The sequence below is a fragment of the Pipra filicauda genome, unplaced genomic scaffold (assembly GCF_003945595.2).
Source record: "Pipra filicauda isolate LSUMZ 115617 unplaced genomic scaffold, ASM394559v2 scaffold98_size3848907_pilon, whole genome shotgun sequence".
Taxonomy (NCBI): domain Eukaryota; kingdom Metazoa; phylum Chordata; class Aves; order Passeriformes; family Pipridae; genus Pipra; species Pipra filicauda.
In genome coordinates, this window is record NW_024105186.1 from 2,215,581 (window position 1) to 2,240,208 (window position 24,628).

General features: G+C 42.6%; 1 protein-coding gene across 4 annotated transcripts in view; it reads right to left on the reverse strand.

Moving 5' to 3' along the window:
- Positions 1–20,777, reverse strand: part of ABCC5 (ATP binding cassette subfamily C member 5) — a 45,031-nt gene extending 24,254 nt beyond the window's left edge. The window contains exons 1-7 of one of the 4 annotated variants that reach the window (XM_027750963.2): positions 20,613–20,777; positions 19,294–19,468; positions 6,867–7,027; positions 6,469–6,624; positions 5,581–5,728; positions 669–902; positions 383–556 (exon numbers count right to left, since the gene is read on the reverse strand). In XM_027750963.2, coding sequence (XP_027606764.1) covers positions 383–556; positions 669–902; positions 5,581–5,728; positions 6,469–6,624; positions 6,867–7,027; positions 19,294–19,422 — 1,002 coding nt within the window. In that variant the 5' untranslated portion in view covers positions 19,423–19,468; positions 20,613–20,777. Of the gene's footprint in view, positions 1–382; positions 557–668; positions 903–5,580; positions 5,729–6,468; positions 6,625–6,866; positions 7,028–19,293; positions 19,469–20,018; positions 20,181–20,612 lie in introns of those variants that run through there. The other 3 variants (XM_027750962.2, XM_039378031.1, XM_027750964.2) reach the window with 3 other exon arrangements.
- Positions 20,778–24,628: the final 3,851 nt, after the last annotated feature.

The window sequence follows — 24,628 nt, forward strand, 5'->3', positions numbered from 1 at the left end:
TCAGCTGTGGTGCTTTTCAACACCTTCTTTGAAATCAAGAACAACACTGCTCGTGCAACACTGAGCTCCTGTACACAAGCTGGAGGCCTCATGTCTTTCCAAGCTCAACCACAAGCACCTGAGCGTTCTGCAGTTTAATTTAGGTATGCATATTAACCTCAGCCAAATCTACCAGCTTTCCTATCTCCATTTTCTAATTTTACAGTTTTGAGCTTTCTGGTTTCCAAATCTCTGCTTCATGCACCATCTTTAGAAACACCTTCTGTAACATGCAGTGCCATAAACGAGCTAAATCTAGCACATTTCAACACCTTTTATTCAGAACTACACATATGTCTGACCCAAGAAAAAACGAAGCAAGTCTTAACTCTTTCCAACTCACCATTGCTGGGTAGAAAAGGATGAAGACAGCAGAGCCCAAGAAGCCTGTCGGACCCAGAATAATCACATTATAAACCATTCCCAAAATGGCCACAATAGGGCCTCCAGCCAACAAACTGCCAACTGCTGCAGCTTCAAACATCCTCTGACCATCATTGGAACATACATTTATGAGCTGAAAAATAGACACAACACATCATTTAGATTTAAGGCACAGCTCATTCCCAAGGGAACATATTGCACATCCCTTTTCACACTGCAACTTCCAAACCCATGCTGCAACTTACCTCTCCAAGAGACTTCTCCTTGATGTTCTTCAGCTTAAGAATTTTCTTAAATGCCATTGTCAGGACAGCTCCACGCAGTCTAACCCCCGTGCGGTAATTCAAAGCCCAGGTTAGCGCCAGGGACCAAGATCGCACAACTTCCGTCATAAAGATGCCAAAAACTAAAAACAAGCTGTACTGCAGGTTGGATTCACTCTGTTGGGTATACTCCAAAAGGTGTTTCACAACGAATGCCTACAGGAAGAAATGCAAGCTCGCATGAGCACCCCATCATCTCAGAAGACCATGCAACAACTTTATGTTAAGTTAGAAATAAGTAGGCTACTCTGCTTTTAAAAGAGCCATTTGAAATAGAAAGCATCTTCTTTCCAGAAGTAAAAGGTGTCAATACAAGAAGTACTGTAACACAAAGCCCTGCTGAGAGCCAAGCACTGAGTCAAATTTAGTAAGTAGAGAGAGTTTAATTTGGAACCATATTCCTCGCAGCACGCTTCTAATCCTCCGTGTCTTCTAACTTAACATAAATGTGTCAGTTAGCTGAAAGCAATGCATTATCATATAGAAGAGTTTTAAAATATAGTCACTACTTATACATCTGGACACATTAAGAAACATTCCTTTACGTGACATTAAGACCTTTTTTACTTTATCTTTGGTTTGCTTCAAACGTGCTTATTTGATAAAAAGGAACAATGTACCTACAGTTGTAGAGGGGAAGAGTGAGAAGGACATTTGCAAAACATTCCTGGAAATAAACATCAGCAGTTTAATAGTAAAGAAAAAAACAAGCACAAGGTACGTAATACCACAAATCATTGGGGATGGGGGGAAAACAAACAAAAAAAAAGGACAAAAAATTAACCACTCAATCCCTCCCCATACCCTCTCCCCCCCAAAACACAAACACTTTACCTCAGGAATCACATTTCAAACATCACCTGCAAAAAGAAGACAGCCCCCAGAACCACCAATTCCCACCTCCAGCTCTCTGTGGTCCAATGGCACAATATAACATCATACAACTCACAACCACCAGCATTAAATACTATTGACTGCGAAACAATAAGCTTTTATTTGAAATAAAGTGTCATTTTAAATGGTAACATCTCAAAAACACTGTACAACAGGTAGAGCATTGTGTAAACATACAATCTGCACATACAGAATAATAATAAAGGGCTAATATCTAACAGTCAGTTTTAGCTTCTAACATAAACTAGATTTGAAACTACACACAAAGTTAAAAAGATACAAAACCAGAACGGTATTTGTTCACGAAGTCCAAAAGAAGTCAAACTTGCAGGTACCAACAGAAGAGGCTTCTGAGGCTGCACAAATTCTGAAATCTGGTTTCAAAAGAACTCTACAGAAAGGCTTCACAGACAGCAAAAGACTTCCTAGAAAGCTTTTCAACAAATGATGTTTTAAGATACTGGTGCTTTTGATATACTAGTACAGAGCAGAGAATTACCTTTGCCCATAATAAAAAGCAACAAAAAATCTGAGACCGAAGAAAATATTTGAGAAGCCTTTCATATCATAGTCCGTTGAAGTCCTCTTGGCTAAACCATGTGTTGCAAGTAAGAGTTCTGCATAGTTTGAAGAGAGAGGAAAAAACCAAAACCCCACTACTGCAGCAAAGGTTTTGATAGCTACAGCCCAGCACCAAATAACAGAAAAAAATGGAGATCAAATTCATCTGTTCTGAGGAAAATAATTCTGCACATCAGAACCAAGGAAACATGCTGTAAATAATTTTGCTCTTTCTTTTTCACAGGTGTAAATTAAAGCCAGATGTCCATCAAGTTCTAGAATGGCCACTGAGAAAATTTACATACCGATCACTGAACAAATGTGAGGAGCTCACATTCCCAGATCTATTGCATTCCAGCTTTCTCCTGATTGGATTTAATTTTACATCAACTGTTTGGATCACAACTGCATACAGTTGGTTTGCAGCTACTATGGAGATTACTGACTTCTTTTTCCAGTATTCAATCCAACATATGCAACTGAGTCACTGAGCAATTGGGGTGAAAAATCCCCCTTTTTCCTCACGAGCTGTAACTCAGCATGGTCGCAGACTGCAAGCATTTTCTCACACACCACAGCATTGCTGAAAGTCTCCAAGAGAGGATGTATAAAGATAGCAGATGTTTCCTGGGGTCTCATTCCTCCCAAAACTTTAGTGCAATTTTGCAGCACTATTTTACAGATTCAGCATCTCTTGTGATGAAATAGAGACCGGTTTACATTATAACCCAATTTTTTTTTTTTGGTCCGGAAGAAAGAAAAGAGGAAACAGCAGATTAAAGAATTTTGAAAAGGGAGGGGAAAAAAGTCACAGAAAATTAACATTTACATCTGAACAAATACCATTTGAATTCATATTAGTTTAATGACAAGAATCCAGCATAAAGTCATTCACAAAACAAAAAAGTTACAGTGTAAAACCTAGGCTAAAAGGGAGAAATGAGCTCCTGCAACTATTACCATAGTAGTCGGTACAAGCTGCTCGGCTGTCTTAAGCATTCCCATTGAATAAACATTACCTTACCTTTGCTCTTGGCGTTGGCTCTGCCCAGCAGGACTGTCTCATTCTGACGCAGAAAACAGCCATCCTGAAAATGCTGAAGAACAGCTTCTGTCACTGGTCCCACTGCAGTGCTGGCATCCCTGCTGCAGCCAGTGTGCGACAGCACGGGACAGGCTGCAGCTGGAGCCAACTGGGAAACTGGAAAACTTACCTCCAAGGAGCTTACCACTCCCCCCTCCAATAACTGACCAAACTGTCAAGCTGTGCTCCACTAGAAAGCAAGTTTCCCCATCTCCCAAAGGGGAAGAATAGCTCTGAACAGGTGCACACAGGTACGTTGTTCAGACCTGGAGTTAAACTGATTATGTCTAGTAATCAAAAAGTGTCTTTGCTCCTCAACCAGAACTTGAAAGTTTTGGTAGCTGATCAAATAGCAGCAAGTATTTATTGGAGGTAAATAGTATATCATCTATACTAGTACATTCTGATGGTTATTACAAGGCAGTCTGACACATACAGCTGACTCACCAGGTTATTGGTTTGGATTCTGTGCCAGATGCAAAATTTATCAAAAATAAAAAGAGGAAGACCCTTGAAGGATCTATTAGATATAAAAAAAAAAAAAAAAAACCCAACAATAACCCACACAGGAAATCTTGACCAACTCCTTTCCAGTTATACCCATCACAATGCTCATTAGCAAAGCCACAGCTGTTTGGTGGCATTTCAAGGTCATAGACATTCAATTAAAAGTTTTGAAGCTAAATATGGTGTTTAACTCCACTTTCATAATCTTCTCCAATACATGAGATCAAGTCAAGTGCTTTTCCTGATCTCCCTTTTCACCTTCGGGTGACTGAAAGGGTGTAACAATACAAGAAAGCACTGATACTTCCGAGGAGACAGCACAGGCATATCCCTGAGGCATGCCATTTTTAAAAATAGGGAGGAGGGATGGTAAAGACCTATTTTTTATGCCAAATGATGGAACCAAGTCAATTGTGCCTTATTCAGAGAAACGAATAAGGTTGTCTTTAAATGGGCAACTGTCTATAGATAATGTTAAGTTACCCAAATTAAGCATCAACAGCAGCAGTAGCCCTCAGTCTAGTCAAGTTGGTTTGTTTTTTTCTTTCCCCTCTTGCTCTCTCTCATTCAGCAGTTTGGCTGAGACAAATTGAGAAAGGTACACTACAGAAATTAGGGGTATCCCTGCTGCAAGTTCTTTGCTAAAGATAAAAGCAGCTCCTAAAGCCCTGTAGTGAAACAATGACAGAAGCTCTTCTTGGGAAAAACTAGTGCTGTTAAAACCTTCATCGTGATTTATTGTTAATTACCAAAATACATTCGGACGTTTTATAATACAGGCTACTGTAAATTATTACCAAGAAAACAATACCACAAAAACATTTATTGTTATTCATATTACATGAAACAAGGCAAACTTTAAAAAGACTTAAAAAACAGAACATTTTGATAAGACATTTAAAAGCAGGAAAACATTTTAAAAAGACATTTCACCTAACAGTGCACCCAAGTGTACTTACCCAAGAAATGAACCTTCAGCTTACCAGCACACTGAAACGTGTACTACTAGCAGTAATACTGCTCCTACTCCTCAAGGGAAATGTGCAGAGAATAAATTTAGTCAAAATTTCAACTTTAAATCTGCACAGCACGTGCAACAAACAGGTGACAAAAAATGGTGTGAATGTCAAGTCCCATGTTGTTTATCTTCATTACGACCCTTAGCAACAAACAGCAGCAGTTCCTAGAGGCAATAACGTTTTCTAACACTTCTACATGAAACCTGTCTGGCCATTCTCTGTAGGATCAGTAAAGACTATGCCCACAGACTTCTTGAGACCTGCTCACATTAGTTTATAAGCAGTGCTCTCATAGAACTGGTTCGATCCACTTCTTGAAGACTGTTACCAATGCCAATAATTTAAGATTAGAGTTTTATCAGCCTGAATTTTATTCCAAGATAAATTTACAGAATTTCAAAGAGAAAAAACAATTAGAAGACTTGCACATAGCAATCTTATGCAAAAAGGAAGTTATGTAGTTAAGCTTATGCGGTTAAGGAAGAACTTTAAACTATACTCAAAACCAAAGAGAAAAATCAAAGGTGCATTTTCTCCAGGATACCTAAACTCCCCCTCCCTTCTCCAAGAACTTGCCTGGGTATTCAGCAATTGATCCATCAGCTGTAGGAAACCTATCTTGGATTACTGAATCGCTCTGGAATTTTGCCCCAGAATTTCTAGCTAGTCAAAACATTTAAGTGACTCTGCAATGAAACCTTAAGATTTTACAGTTGGCCATGAGATGGAGCCCTCTGGGGTTGTTAAAAAAAGGATGGATATTACTTACTGGTCCACTAAAACCGGCAAGCTGTGTGATCATCAGAGACACTATGGAAAGGATGAGCCTGGTGCGGCAGAAAATCCACACAACCCTCCGGAGAGAAGCATCATCAGGACCATTTTCTTTCAGTTCTTCCTGCCACAACCTCTCCAGCCTAATAAAAACAGAAGATTCATGTCATAAATTTTTCACCATGAGAGAAGGTACAATCTCACAAGTACTTCTTTGTGAAAATTTCAAGCGCTTCCTAGCTCAGAACAACATAAAATTAATAAATATCAAGAGAAATAAATGCATTCCATGATCACTGTGAGGTAAAGAGAAATATCTATATCTTGAAATATCTATGCTGTGTTACTTTCATATAAGAGAGGGATGAAAAACACATCTTTTGCTTTGTCTGGAATCTTTTTGGCAATCTTAATATAATGACTTGTCACAGTCTTTCCTTGCTGATCTGACAGAAGAGTTGTGGAGTCAAAACCTAAGAGAAATTCTCATTAGCCATAGAAGGTTAGACTGATCACAAGATCTGACCCATGTTCAAATCACCTCGCTACTGCCGGTATTACTTCTCATTATTTTAGCACAAGATTTTTTTCAATGTAGCCTTAAGAACTTTGTTTTAATAATTTAAAGACATGCAAAATCAGAAGAACCACTGCAAGACACTCCTGGATATATAATCCTCTAAGTTCATTGAAATTAGCAAGATTACAGAAACTGTGCAGCAGGAGGAAATGGTCTGTGAAGGATAAAACTGAATTCCACCATTCCGAGAAAGTCAGAACAAAATATCAGTGCTGCTTTTCTAGGGCAATACTATACCATTGCCTGTGGACTAACATATAATAAATGGAAACAACAAAATAATAAGGAACAAGATGTCTTTACCTTCTACAGTTGACATCTGAGGACTCATGCCTCGATAAAGACCATACATCATCCATAAACAATTCCCCTTTCTTGTATGCTCTGTGGGCCAGTGGAGTGAGCCAGGAGAAGGTCATGGAGGAGAAAAGCCCAGCATTATCAACAGGGTGCTGATGTCTAAAAGAAAAACAAAAATCACAAACAGATGAAAAAGGAAACAGAATTGTAAATCTTCGAGAACAACAAAGCCTCCTCTCACTGAAAGCACTCAGAGTACCAAATGGTCCATGCCAGCCACACTCGCTAAACAAATTCTGATGTTTCCAGTACCAGTCAGCAGACCTACATCTGCAATTGTGCTTTGTGACTGGTTTGAAAAGCAAGTGCTGTATCAGTTCTTTGGTAGCCTAAAGACGTACTTGGAAGTGGTCCGTATGGGTTTCAGTGCGTTCAGACCATGGTGGTATTTGCCCTTGTGATGCTCTTCATCCAGCATTCGCAGCTGGGAATGCACAGAGGTGTCCAGTGGCAGGCCCTCTGCCCGAGCTGCTGCTTCCAAGGCATCCTGGCATTCAATCTGCTTTTATAAGAAAGACAGCAGAGTCAGACTTCAAAACTACATTTGAAGTCCATGACTCCCAACTCCAGCAACTTTGCACCTCTTTCTTCTGTAAATTATTGCGCAACAACAACCACGATCATTTAAATGTCTTAGACCACAGGCTTCATCCTGGCAGCAAAGCCATGGAAGGCATATGTTCTAGATCTGCATTAGTTTGCTGCATTTGTAAACCATAAATTACCACCAGTATTGTGCCTGTGCATTCAAAGGATAAATGGATAGACCAGACCAATCCTGTATCCTGCCACAGGAAATACAATAGAGAAAAATTACAACATCAAGTACTTATGACATCAGCTCAGGAAATCAATGACTGGCTTACGCACTGAAATTAAGACATACACGCTTGATGAATTTACACCCTCTTAGCATAATTTAGATATTCTTATCCACAGAAAATTCAAATTCTTTTCAGAATACTGCAAAAGTCCTTTCTTCAAAAGTACTTTAGATTAGATAAAAAAAAAACCAAATATGCATTAAGCAGAATTGGACTTCCTTTTTATCATGTTTCCGGCTTTATCTTTTTTTTTTTCCCCTAATCTAAATGGAACAAAGATGACAATTTTCTCTGCTCCCAGTCATAGCTTCTCAATGGCTCAGCAACTTCAGTAACAACCACTTAAAAGGAAAATCTTATCTGGGGGGGTTTCCAGAGCGCCAGTGAAAGGCAGACTTAAGTGCTAATCTAAGAGGAGAAAGGAAACAGCAGTGATACAGAATAGTCAAAATGTTGCAGATTTCGAACAAACCTTTTGATGAGAAGCCAGATGTGGTAAAACTACACGAGATCAGCTTGTTATCTGTATTGGCAAGAGGGCTCTCGACTGATTCTAAGTTAATGGACCATTTATTGCAGTTTCTTGAAATGGAGTTTTTAATGGAAAATAATAATTTCTAAGGTAAAAATCTTCCTGGCTTTCTTACAAGTAATAATACTATGATTCTACCCTTATTAGTTGCCTTACAAGAGCAAAAACGGCATTTATTTGAAAACGGCATTTGTAAATGCCTCCTAAAAACACAGTATCTGCAAAGCACTAAATGCCTATCAATAACAAGCATTTGGTTCCTAACTTTCCATCATGTAATTTTTGTTGGAAATGCCACCATTTTTCATAGGCTTTGTCTGTGCTACATTAACATACAGGACATTAAGACATCCAGCTCCCGCCCACGTGAAGGGCAAGAACAGGATGATAGAGTCATAAATCTGTCCCTTATTTATTTAACTGAAGTATTTAAACAGTGCCTAAGCATGTTGTCAACAAACCATGCTTCTCATCTCAAAAAACATATTTGCTAAGCTATCAACTAAAGCTATGATAACACGAGAAGACAGCCAAGTAATGAGAAAACAAAAGAACATTAAAACTTTATGACACATGGAGTGACTCAAAAATATGCAACACTTCAAATCTGAATTAAAAAAGGCTTCTCACTCAATTTATATTCTATTACTGACTCACTAAGGCAACACCGCCTTACTAAATCTATCCAAATCAGCATTTAATAAGGGACCTGCCAAAAAACATCCAAAAGGAGTCAGTAGTGAGGAAGAGTTCTGCACCACTGATTTCTGGTTACAGCAGAGGAATTCCTAACTGGTTTGCTATGCTACCCTCACAACAGGCCCCCGGCAGATCTGCCCAAACACTTTGTTGCTGATAATATGATGGTTTCTAAGGGATGCCATAGGCAAGTCACAGAATCATTGTTTTTCAGAGTACACAAAAAAGTGCCTATAAGTTAAAAAAAAAAAGTCTTCCTAAACAGAAAACACGATGTTTATGAGCATAAAAGTAGCTTTTCACCACTTACTAACAAGAACAGCTCTTCAATAAGAAAGCACAATTGCAGGTTTTTCAGGCAGTCCCAAGATAATGTTCTTAAACACTCACTGTGAAAAATAATTTAACTCTCCAGAGCTGCTCAAGAGAATTCTCTCAGCAAAGGTGGAAAAGCTGCCTTGATAAAGACTAGGACACTGCCTTGGAAAGGCCTTTATAATGCCTTGCCATAGAGGCAAGTGTGAGCACAAACCCCTAGTTCAGAACATTGTTCATCTCCACCTTGGTAAGGTCATCAAAATCCCACATATAAGACTATCAAGAAACAAATGCATCACACCACTGTACAGTAGAGATTCTAAGAACAACTCCACAGTTCTGTGTAGTTTTTTGAAGATTAGAGAATCTTCAAAGCAGAGTTTATCACGAAGAAATGAGACTCCTAAGCAGTTCTACGATGCATTTCAGGAACAAAAGACTGAAGTAAAAAAACCCCAACATAGTTCATTTAGGTTTCTGATTAGGTTTCCTGATTGCCTGCATGGATGTAAAGTTTTCTTGGAAACCAGTGCCTTGAAGAAGTCATTACCAGTGTGACATAACACACTCCAGCACTACTACTGAAATAAATGTCTAATAAATCAAATACTATCAAACAGAAATCAGATAGTACTTTTTCTAATTTATCAACTTACTAATATACCAATAAAAGCAATGAACCAAGTGATACAACATGGTATTGATAATTCTAAAGAAACGCTCACAAAAACAAAACAAGCCTAAATCAGGTATCACTAACTGGAGGGGGAGGAATCATTCTGATGTCTTGAAAAACAGCAGTTCACTACTCAGCATCAACAAAAGGTCAAAAAAACAACGAAGAATTGCTACAAAAGACACAAAGGATAAAGCAGGAAACGTTACCATACTACTTAAAAACCCCTAGGGTTTGCCTCCTTTTTGAATACCAGACTCTGTTCCCTGTCACTTCAGTTCAAAAAGGGTATTATACTTTAAATCACTTTCTTGGAGTGATGAGAACAATTGAGTTTGGAATGGCTTCCACAAAAGCATAAATTTAAGATTTTTCAGCTAGATAGAAGAAAGGAATAAAGGTTCAGGTATTTGAGAAGTCCATAAAGTCACAAATGGCATGAAGAGGAGAACTAGAGAATGACCACCAATATAACAAAAGAACAAGGCACACTTAAATTCAGAATTCTCTGTCATAGGATACCTGCACATAAGGCAATGTGAGAGTCAAAGATTACATGGTTGGCTCAAAACATCATGACAGAAAGTCTGAGTGAGGTGAGGAAAATGAGTTCTTTAAGAGCAAGGGGAAACTATTTGCTCATTAAGTTAGAGACGACTGTACCAAATCCACAATCCGAGGTCATGAAAATACAGAAAATTTGGAAGCCAAGCTACAAAGCTGTCAAATCTACAGGATGTCAGAAGTTCTGTAGGAAGCAAGAGGGGCACGAGGAACTTTACTCAGAAAGGCAAGCAAACTTCAACATGTGAATTTGGATACTTTTGAAAACCTGCTCAGCAGGCAACATGGACATTTATCTCTGAGTATGGGGAACAGGTAGAGGGAAAGGGGGCAGCTGTGATGTATACAGGAAGGAAAAATCCACCCAGTGAGATTCTAGCCTTTCACCCAGGCAATCCCCTTTTTAAGGGAAGGTAGCAATTTATTGGTTTGACAACTGTAACATTATATGATAACAGCAAAACCAGACAAGACTGGAAGCAATGCGAATCAGATTTTTCCATCCCTTACTCATCTTTCAAAGGAAGAATTTGATGTGTCAACATACAACCCAAACCCCACCCACCAAACAACTACTGTCCCTTCTTCCATAAGGCAGAACATTTTCCAGGACTCAGATCACAACAGGAAAGAAGCTTCATCTCTTTTGGCCCTACTCCTACCTGACAAAAAACTAGAACAAACCTATAAATGCTTTTTATCAATCCTTGCAGCTGATACAGAACGCAAAAGCTACTGTGGTTGACTTACTACTACGTAAAGCTAACATTGTTTTATTTAAGTAGTAAAGAACCCTGAGTTGACAACGCTGCAGAACAAGAACTCCCACCTCTTGCATTTAGCATCCAGAGCTCAGCAAGCCTCCTCACCCCTTTCTTCAAGTTCCCAGTAGGGAGAGGCAAATAGGAAACCAACAGACCAGCACAACAGAGCTCAGGGCTAGGTGGGCATGTGATGTTGATGAGAAGGAGCATTATATGATCACCTGTTCTGCTCAGTGCCTAAAGCACTCTCCATATTACAACTCCAGGATGAACAGCAATTTTAAAATATTTGGGACTTCAATAAAGGATTGGCATTGCAAAACAAGATTAGTTATTAGTTTGCATGGGCTGGGAAAGAATAGGATCAACTGTCCTAGTTAGCTTAAGGGTAACTAAAATAATACAAGAGCTTAGGAAGAGATACTCTGAAGTTGTAATTACATTCTTCTTCCCAGAAATTCCTCTGAGTCCAAGCATAACCCCACTTAAAAGTAGTTAGGGGCTTTATACACTGCTTTTTCCAGGAAGCACAGGCAACCCCTAAAGCATTATTGTCCAGACTGCAAGTCACCAAACCTAGGAGTGCCTGAAAATTAAGTAGGTTTGCAGATCCAAACATTGCCAAATCTACTGCTGCTTGGTGAAGCAGCAAGTGCATTATGAACTTCATAGTCCACTAAGGCAATTCTTTTCTCCTTTCACTGGATTTGATGCAGTACATTATCTACAAAAATATTAACAAGGGGATTTGCAGCATTAGGCTCCCAGCCTTCTCTGTAGCTAGGATACTTTATAATACCCTGCCTGATTAAAACATGAGCCCATTAAGACTAGTTTGGTGTATCATCCACCCATACCAGCTGTCTCCCTGTCGCTGAGGCAGCGAGGAACAGGCACTGGGCTAGATCAGAGACAGTGGGTGTGAGGAAGGAGGCATTGATCCTTTAGGCATCTGCATATATGGATTGCAAAGTACAGATAGCACAGCTGAATTCACACAGCACCAAGGTGAGACCACAAAATAGTTTTAGATGCCTAGAAATTATGGTTACAGCTTCCAGAACTGCTGAAATGAAACAGGACAAAAAGTTAGAGCCTCCATTTTCTTCTACCTCCTGACAAGGGGACTATAAATGAAACCTCATGTCTCTGCTGCCTTCTCAGCTACTGCTGCAGGGAAGAACAGCACTTCACAGCACCAAACATATATTCAAATGCAGGAATAAGTACAGCTGTGCCATATTTCTCTTAAGTGAAAAGAACTGTTCAGAAGCGTGCTCTGATTTGCCACAACATGTCAGAGATTCAACAGCTTGAAGTCCAGTTATTCACTCTAACACAGCTACATGTGACTTCATTACACAAGATGTCTCTGTCGTTGCTTTTCTCGGCCAGGATTAGCAGAAGGTGTATTAACATTTGAGCCATGGTTTCAAAGGTAGCCTGAGTTTATGCATCCTCAGATTAGAGCAGAAGTCTGAGTAGTGCTTGGCAATGATATCAAGGCTCTGTAGCCAAACAAGATCAGAGTATGTATGTCTGTGATATATTTTAGTCACATAGATTGAGCACTTTTACTTAAGGCACATAAAGTCCTTGATAAGGACAGGTATATTAGCTTCTTACAGGAATATTTCTTATTTTACCTTGCCCTTGAACTCTGGCCAGCATCAGCACTGAAGTGAGATGTTCTCAACTCTTTCCTAGCAAATCCACTTATTCCTGCAATCCAAGAAATACAGAGTTTGGCACAAAGTGTTCACGTTAGGATTTTACAACTGTAGCTACTGTGAATGCATCTGATTAGCAGCTGTGCACCTGCTTAGGCTTCTGGTATCCTTGAATCCCTGTCTTTTGTTTTGCATTAAAACTAGTATTCATGATCTTGTAATTGAAGGAATATAGGATTCATGCAAAACTAAGGTTGTGCACTGATCATCCAGCACTGGAGCTACATCATTTATGCACAGTAACAGCAGATTCCTGGGGAATTGCAAATAATCAGCTTTAACTATAAGTTTCCCTACAGACTCGGTATCCTACGTGTCTCTGACCACAGCGATGGGAAAACAACTCCTCACTAAGCAGATTAAACTAGCAGAGCACAAACTGAGAATCTGGCTCCTGCCTCACTCAGGTGAGTTCTGCTATCCTGAAGTACACGCAGACATGCTGCCATATGCTGGGGATGTTCTTCAATAACATCCTTTACTCAGGCTGTGTTTAAGTCTGGCACAATAAAAGCTACGCAGGTGAATTTTGTGTAACACGGAGTTTCAAGGGAGGCTTTCAACTTAAACTTCTATTGAGTGGAATCACCAATGAATGACAGCAGTGGCCTTGATGCCACAGCCTTTATCAAGCCTAATAACAATCTTTTATTTAACTCAGCTTCCCATACCAATGTGTGCTTCCAAAAGCAAGGGGCACCTCACTCAAGTGGCAAAGAAGCTAGTAAACTCAAACTAAGCACTTCAGGGCTCTAAACACATTGACTTTGAAATTCTTTAACTTTAGTCCTCAAAAACAACTGAAACACAGCTTTTTTTTGTGGAAAAGCCAGTTTGCAGTATGCGGTTCAGACCACAACTGACTATTCCTCATCCCCAGAATATGAATGTTCAAAAACTAATAACTATCTCACTGTCTCAAGGCATCAGAACTCCCTGTAGATAAGTGAGTTTTCACTTATTTCAAGTCAAGTTTTCCAGTAGTTTGAGATAGATGCATTTAATACTTCTGGCAGCTCTTATAACTGTACATTGTGTTTCTAAAACAGCCAAAGGGCAGAATGTCTCCAGCACATTCCACTGCAATGGAAAAGATACTGCAAGATTTCCTTCACTGATGGCTACTCTGCTCCTTACACACTTTTGGTCATGAGCAGCCCAACTTAGAAATCTGCTTTGAACAAAGGAACAACAACCAACAGTAGTCAAAGACAATACCAGCAAGTGGTCAGATCTGAGGTTTTATCATATGGCTAAGACTTAGGCAGAAGATGTGTAGTGCACTAAGGCAGGCAGTCAAGTTTGAACGGAAGCTGTGAATTATCCAGAACATCAGTGTTCCTCTAGAGAATGTTACTGCCCAGTCAAGGATTTCACCTTTTTGTTCCTAATATTAAGTGGAAGGCTTCTCTGAAACCATAAATCCTACTCCAAGTTTCAGGTAAACTTTTGATACACGACTGGCTGTGGATATGCTTTTCTCAGTGATACATACTGACATGGAAGACAAAGTAGAGATATCCCTTCTCCAGTGTAGTTAAAGAGTCACCCTAAAACATTCAGCAAACAAGTCCAGGATCTTCTGTCAAATGATTCTTGACAGAATCACTTGATTCTCTGTGATCAGTCTGTCAGTGGGTGCTTTATTAGCTGAAGTTCAATGGTAAAACAACTTGTAACCAATACATTCAGTTCTTTGAGGATATCATGGAATTAATGTGTCTTTAGAAAGTACCATGAGTGTTTGCTTCTGTACAGTCTAATTGTGTTCAAAGTTTTCAAAGATAACAGAACTGCTGACAAAACAGATTTTAAAGTTTTGCTTTCATTAGACTTGAAAAAGTAAAAAAAAAAAAAGTTGTGTTTCCTTGGTTATGAAAATATGCAATCTTCTGGGAAAATGCAGACATCTAGAAGCTTCAACTACGAATAAAAGCTTATAGTTAAGCTTTCTAGGGCTGCTCTAAGCATGGAGTACAAAGGCAGCACCAAGGCTACATTCACATTCCTATTTTTGAACCTGTTGTTCAGCACAGTTGATTCAGACACTTCAGATGCTTCAGAGAGGTTGAGGCAGAATCGATCCTACTATTTAACACTCAGACAGTGATAAATCACTTCAAAGCTATCAGTGCTTGAAGGATTTACATCAGCTCCAACAAGTTCTGATCACATTCCCTGCTGTCTTTGGCAAAAGATGTCAGAGACAAACCTGAAAAACAAGAGATCAAGGTGAGGACAAGAGTATTAGTAGGGCTTCCAATAGCTAAATTTAACAACTCATTTTCCCTTCCTGTTTGAAGCAATCTCTGCAGTTCCACACTGTCCAGTGCCTTGAAATGCAGCAATTTGCACTTCAGGTTTACCACAGATGCAGTCATTATGCTTCCGCAGCAAGAACCTAATCCTGAGCAGTACACCCAGTCAGAACCAATTACAGCTTGGAGTACAATTTGTAAATTAGTACCCTAGCATCTTTAACTTAGGGACTCAAATTCCAAGAACTGAGTTCTCATAAGTATTGTGTATCACAAGTACAAGCTGCTTCTACATCCTCCTCCATCATGAACATAATGGGGTAGGAGGCAAAATCCTCACTTAACTGATGTTCCACCAAATAAACACAAAATCTACATTTGAGAAGTGCCTATTCCAAAACCACTTCGAGAACAAGTTATTTCTCTTACTCATTTGTCATTTTATAGTGTATTTCATGGGCACAATGGGGTCTGCCCTCCTCAGGACACACTGCTTCCTTAAGAAAAACTACATACAGTTACTTCAGGTACAAATTGAAGGGCACACGCACATTCTGAGAATGGAAATCAACATATATCAAGTATAAATCAATATTTCAAAACATCCCTTAATTATTATTCACTAGTCACATAACAGCTTCATACAGATGAAGACTACTGACCATAGTGCTACTAGGCAGCAAGGGCACCTACAAGTTACCGTCATCCAGCCATGCCCCCACATACAATAAGCCCAATGAGTATGGAACTATGCACTGAGAACATATAGTTAAGACCCTGTTTTGTAAGCTACATTAAGGTCTCCAAAGACTTAAAAACCACTTGTTACAAGAACACAGTGCAGACACTTATTCATGAGGTGAATATATGTATTCGCAAGCTGAATAAATTTTTTTTCTTGAATTTCAGTCCCAGAGTGCCTATTTCAGATGTCCATATTTCTATAGCAACATTCCCATTAACCACCAGGAAATGTTGGATTAGACCTACGTATATTGCAGAATAATTTCAATTATGAATCCAGGAAGCCTATTTGAAAAGCTCCCGTCTTTCAAAGAAGTGATCTTTCAAGCTGTGACCAAGCAGCATTTAAGCTTCCAAGCAAAGAATTGCAAGTTCTTTTTCGTTATTGTCATGAATACACATTACAGCATCCTTTCAGCAGGAAACAAACACCAGTATGGAGATTTCAGGACAGAAAATGTAAAGTTGAATAAAACCTTCATGCAATGCAAAGAAGAGTCAAACAAAAGTCTCTGGGACCTTAGCTCAGTAGTAAAACAGGTCTTTCACCTATAAAGATCTTGATCAGAAAAACAACAGGACTTGTCTGTTTCAAGTTAAGAAGGATGCAGAAAAATGCAGCAATATAGGTAACAAAAAAAACCCCAATGAGTCATGTTATTGATCAGTTATATGTACCTCTAGCCCTGCCAGAAATGGTCATAACCACTGGCCATGAACCAGTGGTCCTTGACTACTGCCCTCAGAGGACAGGATTCTACCTCTATGAGATACCTGTGCAACATGTTAACAAGAAGTCTACCTCATGCAGTGTAAGTCTGCTGCAAAACAGTTCCAAACCCGCATTCCACAAAGATCTGAAGTTAGTGCTGAAGTAACAGCCTTAATTTGCATGCAGCTTGTTCCTAGCAATATAGATCATGCTCACAGGTTCATCATTTTCTGTTCAAACTAGTTCAAATCCTGAGACAGGTTTTTCACAAGAAATTTGAGAGTCACAACATCTCTATTGATGGCACACTGGACTCTGTTGTCCAAGTGACAGAGTTCCACTACAGCTTAACCCCTCCATCTGAACTGCTGTGCTCCTACCCTTTCTCATGACATCAGCCCTCTGCCACCAGCTGTGTCAAGTAAGGCATCTAACACAATCCAGGTTCCACAAAAGATACAAAGGACAGAGTCCCTTCTCTTCCCTTGAAATACCATTTTCTTAACAACTTCCACCCTTTTGTTACAGGCAGAGGGGAAGTGCTTAACCAAACAGACCAAGCTCAGCCTTATGAAAGGGAAGTCTTTGCCTGTTACCAAAAATATGAAGCATCCCAATGATGATAAGCCAAGTATTCTGCTGAAACCAGAGCTTGTTTCAACTAGAAAGGAGGATATTCAGTCCACAAACATGAACATCTAACTTAGATATGATGTTACGAATACAGCTGCTATAACTTAACCTCAGTATTCTGCAATATAATCTCATTGATATGCAGAAACAAATTCAGAGTTGTTTGTGTTTATGGACTAGATATTCAAGCTGCAAGGCCAGAAAAATAAAAAGGGTACCAATGCCTGAGCTAGAAATTAATGCAACCCTGTCATACTGAACAGGATAACCAGCAAGTAAAGTGAGCAACCTATCAGAACCAGATAAGCAAGGTAAGTTAAGTTCATTCCTCTACTCAAAGAGACCAAACCAAATAAAGCTCAAGGTAGGAACATGGGTAAGCCATTTTCTTGCATCAGTAAGCACAAATTTTACAGAATCCCTGCTTTTCAATCCAATTATCTGGGTCTACTACCCTGTAGTCATAGGCAGCAAATCAAATGGTAGAGGTAGAAGGGTAAACAAGACCACAGCAACAGAGTTAAGCTGACCTGAAGCTGCCTCAAAGATTTTCAGCCAAGCAGTACAGACATGCAGGACTTGGCTTACTCTCAGTCTTCAGAAAAAAAAATAAATACGTTGGTTTTGCGATTTCATTAAATTAAAAGGTTTAGCGGTAAGATAAGGATGTTTTCTTCCAAAAGTTAAACCCTGATTAGAAGATACAGACCAACAGGGAGAGATAACATGCCATGATTACTGCTGAACTCCACAGCCACTGGTCAGGAAACAGAGCTGCCCACCAATGGCATCACTGTTGTCACCAGTAATTTGGCAGAGCAGACTTGCTACTGGACAGGGTAGGGTGGATGCAAAGCCCGTGACATCGACATAATAAATGCCGTTAAAAAGCTGCACTGGGACTCGAGGGCTCTTGGTTCTGCATCAGTGCCTGCTCTAATGCAATCAGACACCACCTTCCTCAGAACACCGTCAGCAGCAGTCTGCTGAGTCATAGAGCCTGTGGGGACACCGGAGCTGCAGGGCCTGCGAGCGCTCGCTGCACTCAAACTGCTGCAGAGCTGAGCACTCCAATCACAGAGAACAGCAGTGCTGCACTGCCAAGCCACAAACACCCGGAAAAACCCCTCAAGCCCCAGTGAAACAAGGTAAGCCTGAGCTGAAGTACATAGTATCTCAGCATCTTGCGTAATCTAGCAAAGCTTAAGCTGTTTTAAAAGTCTTCACAATTCTTCCACACAAATACAGCGAGTTCCCCTATTTCCAACCCTCTCACACCCATGTTTTCACAAGCAATCCATGTGGAATGACCAGCAACACATCTGCAAGGATCTTGTCATTGCAAAAAAAATCAGACATAAGCAGTATTATTTGTCTTCAGAAAAATCTACAGTGTATGTATCTCAATATCTATCTCTCTCTCTGTGTGTGTGTGTATGTATCTATGTATATACATATATATATATCAGTCCTGAGAGTGTTCCAGAAGAGGTTAAGAACAGGATATGCAAGAAAATACTTCAGTGCTAGCATTCAGAGCAGCTAATATCTTTAACCTTCTTTAACTGGCACAGGTTATTAGTTTCAGACCATATCTGTCACCAGCGTGGGTGTTTCCATTTATCTGAGCTTTTTTTTTGCCCCATTGCACTTGGTATATGCACTCTTTACAGTGAAAACAAGCTCTAAAAATTAGAAGCTCAGAACAATGACAGGCTAGCTCTAAGCTAGTCGTTGTTTCAAAACCCAGCTCTCAAAATAAACCAGTATTATGACAGCACCTCACCATGTTAAATACATAGATGTACAAGAAAGTGTTCAATACTAATTATTTCCATCTGAGGGAAAAAGTAAAAGTCATGCTGCTAGAACAAGCTAGACATCTGCTTTAGAAAATTAATCCCTGAGAAAACCATGGCATGATTAAGAGTTTTTTCAGCTGCCAACACTGAGTGGTGCATGATTTGTGCCGAGTTCTTCACTACTCTTGCTTGATTGCAATGATTCTAAAATACAAAGGCTTATAAAGTTTCCTTGATTCACATCAATATCTAAACACTAGAAAAAAAGTATGTTTTGTTCAAGTGTTACTGAAAAGCCACATTTAAAAGTGAGAAATGCTTAATAAGTCCTCAGATCTGTTATTAAAATAGCTACAGTACCCCTTGGAATGACCTCTTCCACACAAAAGGCAATATTCATTATTGACCTTCAATGCAGCGAATCCATATACAGCTGGCACAGCAAAGAGGCCGCTGCATGTACTTTAGTAAGCATAAGGACTGAAAAACAAACAATGAAAAAGTAAACTGACCTTATGTTTAGAATGCTGAAAATTTGACTCCTCCTGCTCTTCATGCTGCACTGAGTCAGCTCTCTCCCTCACACTCCTATACCCAGGACTGGGTATAATGTACTCTTTTCCTATGTCGATGTCTTTCATCTTCTGTAAACGCCAGGGTTTACACGTGTACTTTCACTTCAAATATCTGAAAAATAATTAAATTCCACTTCATTATACACTGTGCCCAACACACCAGTTTCTTTCAGTCAACTATTTTTCAGGTTTATTTTCAAAGTAAAAATCAGAAAGCAATTGTAAAAGAGTTATATCACAAGAGGAATGTAATAACATGACTTTGTAGTCCACACAAGACTACCTTCTCGTGAACTAGTTTAAACATACCCTGAGGTAACCAAATAGTACCATGATCCTCAATGCACTAGAGTGCTGTCATACTTCCTCTCTTAGATCTCTGAAATACAATTATGCAATCTGACAGATTAAAGTAATGGTTACAGCATTTAGCTGAAACCCTGAGAAACTTGACTTGGAAGATAAAATCCCCAAAATCTTTTGCTAGCTTCTGAACCTGCATATACCCAACAACTTGCAAGACCAATCTCTCTAGAGATATCACTTGATAAAATTAGTCATTACACCCTCCTGAAAATACCTCCCTTCTCTATAGCATTGCTCACTAACTCCATAGGCTTGAGCTACCATTAAGCACGGACACGCAGAGGAACGAGTCACACCTTCGGCGCTGCAGGTTTCACCTCAGTCTATCAAACTGCAGTTAAGGCCAGGAGAAGATTCAGAGCCCCGAAAACAAAATCACAAAAACCCACTGCGAGACTCTGTTTTATAGCTCCGCTCTATTGCATTCCGCCACCTGCCTCAAACCAAGGCGACGGGAGACGCCTGGTTGCGCTACCCGGGTCACACTGCACCAGCAGCTCCGCCGCCGCAGCGCAGCCCCCGGCACGGCGGGGCCGGGCGCGGCACGGCCGGCCGAGGACGCGGCACCCGCGGGCTCTGCGCCCCTCTCAGGGATGCGGGACAGCCCCCGCGGCCAGACACCCCTTCCCCTGTTCCCCCACCTCCCCGTGCCTCCGCCGCACCGGCGTAAACACAAGAGCCCCCCGCCCCGCCCAGGCACAGGTGCCCCCCGCCCGCAGCCGGGGCGGGACGGGCAGCAGCGTGAGGGGGCACCGCGCAGCCCCGTCACCGGGGGCGAGGCAAGGGGCTGCTCAGCCGGGCTCCTGACAGGAGAGGGGACGACAAAGCCGCCTGCTCGCCACACAAAGGGCCGCTCCCTCCCCGCCCGCCCCGGTGCCGGCCCCGCTCACCTCCGCCCGCCGACGGCCCCACTGCAGCTTCTCGGCTCCGCGGCCGCGAACCCAAACAACGCCGCTTATAGCGGTTCCGGCGTGCCCACTGCGCCTGCGGGGGGGGCGCTGCGGCGGCCGCTCCTTCCTGGCGCCCCACGGGAGGTGTAGTCCGCGCCACGGCGCCGGCCGCCCGCCGGCCGCGGGCCAAGAACTACGCTTCCCAGCAGGCGCCGCGCGGGCCGGCTCCGTTCGGCCGCGCCCCCGTCGCGCCGCGCCCCGCCCAGCCCGGTCCCGCCGCTCCTGCCGCAGCGTGGGGGGTCTGGAACGTTCGCCGCCCGCCGGGGCACCGCGGGCATCGCGCCGGGCGCCGCATCTCACCGCGCCGCTCGGCAGGGCGGCAGCGCAGTGCAGTGCAGCGCAGCGCAGCTCCGTGGCGTACCGGGCGGTACCGGGCAGTGCGGGAAGGACGGCGCCTTCCACCGTTGGGGAGGGGCGGGGTCCGCTCTGTTCGGACGCACGCAGAGCCGTGGGGCAGGCGCCGCGCTACGGGGAGGGCGAGGAGGGTCCCGGTGCCCCCCCATGGCTCCGCAGGGCGCTGCCCGGTTTGCGGGGCGGAGCGGCGGCGGTGCCGGCGGGCACAGCACGAGCGGGGGCCGGGGGCCGCCCCTCCCCGCCGGTCCGTGGCTTGCACCAGCCGGTCGCTCGCTGCCAGTTATCGCAGCCCTCAGCCGGGGAAAGTGCGGACCTGCACTTATCTGGGGCTTAACCTCGGCTCAGCTGCGCCCGCAGTGCCGCTCCTGTACGCAGGCTGTGCCCCGGCAGCCGCTCCCACACGGCTGCTGCTTCCCAAGGAGCCAGGCTCGGAGCAGGACTTGATCCCCTTGCCAAGCCCCTACTGTGCCCCTCCAGCTCCCAATCGGGCCAGCTAAAGGGACGGTGAACTTGTCTCAAGGCTTTCCGAACCAAGCTTTGCCCGCTGAAAGGGGTAGAAGCTGCGGCTGTGTGGTGATGGCTGAGGGCCAGCAACCCTAGTTCCCCAAAGGTGATACAGGGTGTCCAGCCTCCGCCTCAGGGGAGTCAGTGAAGGAGGAGATGGACACAGCTGCATTTCCTCTCACAAAGGGCTGTAAATATCCTTAACAAACCCTGAGCTGTAGCTTCAACCCTGCTGCGTTTAAATACCCTGTCCTCAGCTGACATCTTCCTTCCACCAGCCAGATTGGGCTGATGTCTCATTTGAGTGGTTTATATAACGAGTGCCTGTTTGCACCGCAGTCCTTGCTCTCCTGTCAGGAATGTTTGTGAGAGTCAATTTGATAGAAATGCTGAAATAAACTCAGGTAAAGATGAGAGATGGGAATCTGGAAATAAAACTGGACCAGAATATTCCCTCCAAGCCCACAAGCCAACGGTACAAGTAAAAGGTGTCACCATGCAAACAGTTCAAGGACACCCATAAGGTACCAGAGAATCCCTGCAGAGCTCCCTGACACATATGGTCGTGCATCCACAGACCTCCAACTCCATTTCTGGAAAAAAAATGAGAATCAGCTCCATTGCAGGTACTCTAACATTTTGATACAGGAGGACTGACAGACAAGCAGACATACCTTGCCATGGTATGGCAGCTGGGTACACAAGTAGCTGCTGCGTTTTCCTGCAGTCTGTTCCCCGGGACTCACAGTAATGCAATTTCAGATTGGTTTGACTGACATTTTATTGGGGAAGGAGCTGCAAGGTGCACTTCATGCTTTATAAATGCTATGTCCCAGAAAAAGGTGGATTTTAAGACAGAACCCAGCAGACAATTTAAAGTCTCTGAACAGTCATTAAACTGACCTTTATCTCCATCAAACACACTGGAGTGTAGGAGTGAGTAGATGTGCAATTACTGAGCCATGCAGTTAAACAGCATAAACAGAAAGGACAAAGTATGAATAATAGGGAAAATTAAACTGTGTTAAAGCTTCAAGGTGAATCACTTGTATTTCATTTTAAGGTTGACCTGAAAATGTTCTGAGCGGGAGCTTGTCTGGCCCCTGGGCTGTGGAAGCAACAAGAGCTGCTTTTTGGAGGTGGCTGTCTGTGCGCTGATGGCATGTTGAAGCCCAAAGGCTCTGCATCGTGCCTGGAGAGGAAGAACATGAACCTCCATTATGCCAAAGTCATTACAAAATGTGTTCAGAAAGATGAGCAGAGAGTGTTGTTTAAGCCAAGGGAGGCAGGGCCCTGCCTACGCTTGTTCTGTCCTCTATTTCTCCAGTGCTGGAGTAGATCTGAGAGTAAAAGCGAGGACACGAGTGCTAGTAGAAAGCTGCTGTTAAGTAACAATGTGTACGCTCCACTCAGACTAGCTCTGGGCAATGGGCACGCAGCAGCATCAGCAGTGTTTTCACACCTGTGGTCCTACGAGTGTACATACTCCCTTGGTATGATGGTGGGATGAAAATGCTTATGTAGGCATAACCCACTTTTTAGTGTGTCACGAGTCTCCTCCAGCATTTGTTCTAAAGGCTATAAATGTACTGGTGCTACCAGCCAGAGGAGTTACATCTTTAGCTCCAGTGGCAGCAGCTAATGCTTTTAGTGCTGTGAGTCCCGGATTCACCCCTGAGGGATGGCAGCTGTTACATAAACAAGGCCTGTACAGTATTAAAACTTGCCCTGATTCAAGATCTGGGATTTGCCGTAATCAGCCCTGACTGCACAAGAAAAGCAGAGCCAGACCAAAGAGACAGTGGCAGTTTCAAAGCCAAGGCCTGCAGACCATGTGGGTGAGGAAGCAACACCTGACAATTAGTTTTCTTAGAGGTGCTCCCCCCCAACCCAAAACAAACATCAGCAACAAATTTAAAGCAATGTTTGAAACAGGCTGATTTGAGCCATTAGAGCTGAAAATGGAACATCTCTGGACTGACCAGGAAAACCAAGGCTCAGTCTGTGGGAGTGTTGGTCTCCTACTACATCTTTCCGCATAGGATCTGAGGACGTGCTTCTGCCTTTTGGGGAAAGGGGGCATGTGCTGCCCAGGTGACTTAACTGAACCGAGCCTTGGATGGAAACAGAGAGACAACCTTCAGGAGATGTCCCAGGTTTGGGGAGCATGGCCACGCTCAGTGCTCAGCATTCATGTTCTCCTAACTGCAATTAAGACCAGCATCTCAGACACACAAAACCCTGTTGCACACATGACTGTGAAGCAGAGAGCTTCTTGTGTGCTGATGGGACCCAAATGCCTGGTGAGCCCAGAAGACTCTGGCTGCACAGGTTGGTCAGGGATTAATGGGGTGGTGTAGTCAGTGTTTTACTACTGGGAAAATATTGCCATGAGGCACTGGGATAAAACAGCTTTTCTCTTTGCCCTGAAGGAAAAGCTGTCCCCCAAAGAAGCAGCACAATGTGATTGGAATAATGTCCATGGAATTAAGTAGAATACCAAGAGATGCCTTGGGCTAACAGGAGTGGAGAGCTGTCATGCCAAATTGCCACCTGCCCAGTGCCTCCTTTCAGATCTATGGGCTCTGCGAGCTGGCTGGGGAACACAACATGCTTTGGTCAGTGTGGATGATCCTTGAGGAGGCATATTCCTTTGGCACAAATCTGGACACTACTGTGGAGAGCAGTTCTTCTCCCTCTCCCAAATCCCCTTTCCTATGTACCTCATACACAGAGGACGTCTCCTTACTCTTCCCTGCTGAGATGCTTGGTCACAGATGCTGAGGCTTGCATTTTCAGCGTGAGTTTCCTGAGTGTGTCCCTCCTGATGAGCGTGCTGACAGTTGTTATGCTTGCTAGTGCTTTTTTACTCTCTCACTAATCAGAGCTCTCAACCATGAAGTGCAGAACTCAGAAATTAATTGGACAGCTTAAGTAAAAGTCCCATGACCAAATTTAGCCTGTAGCACTGCAAACCGTAACAAGTCCAGAAATAGAGAGGTCTGGAGAGACTGCATTCATCAGCTCGTTCGTGATTCTCTATCCCTGTGCAGGGCCCAATCTTTTTATTGATCATCATGTCCAGGTGTCCCTCCCAC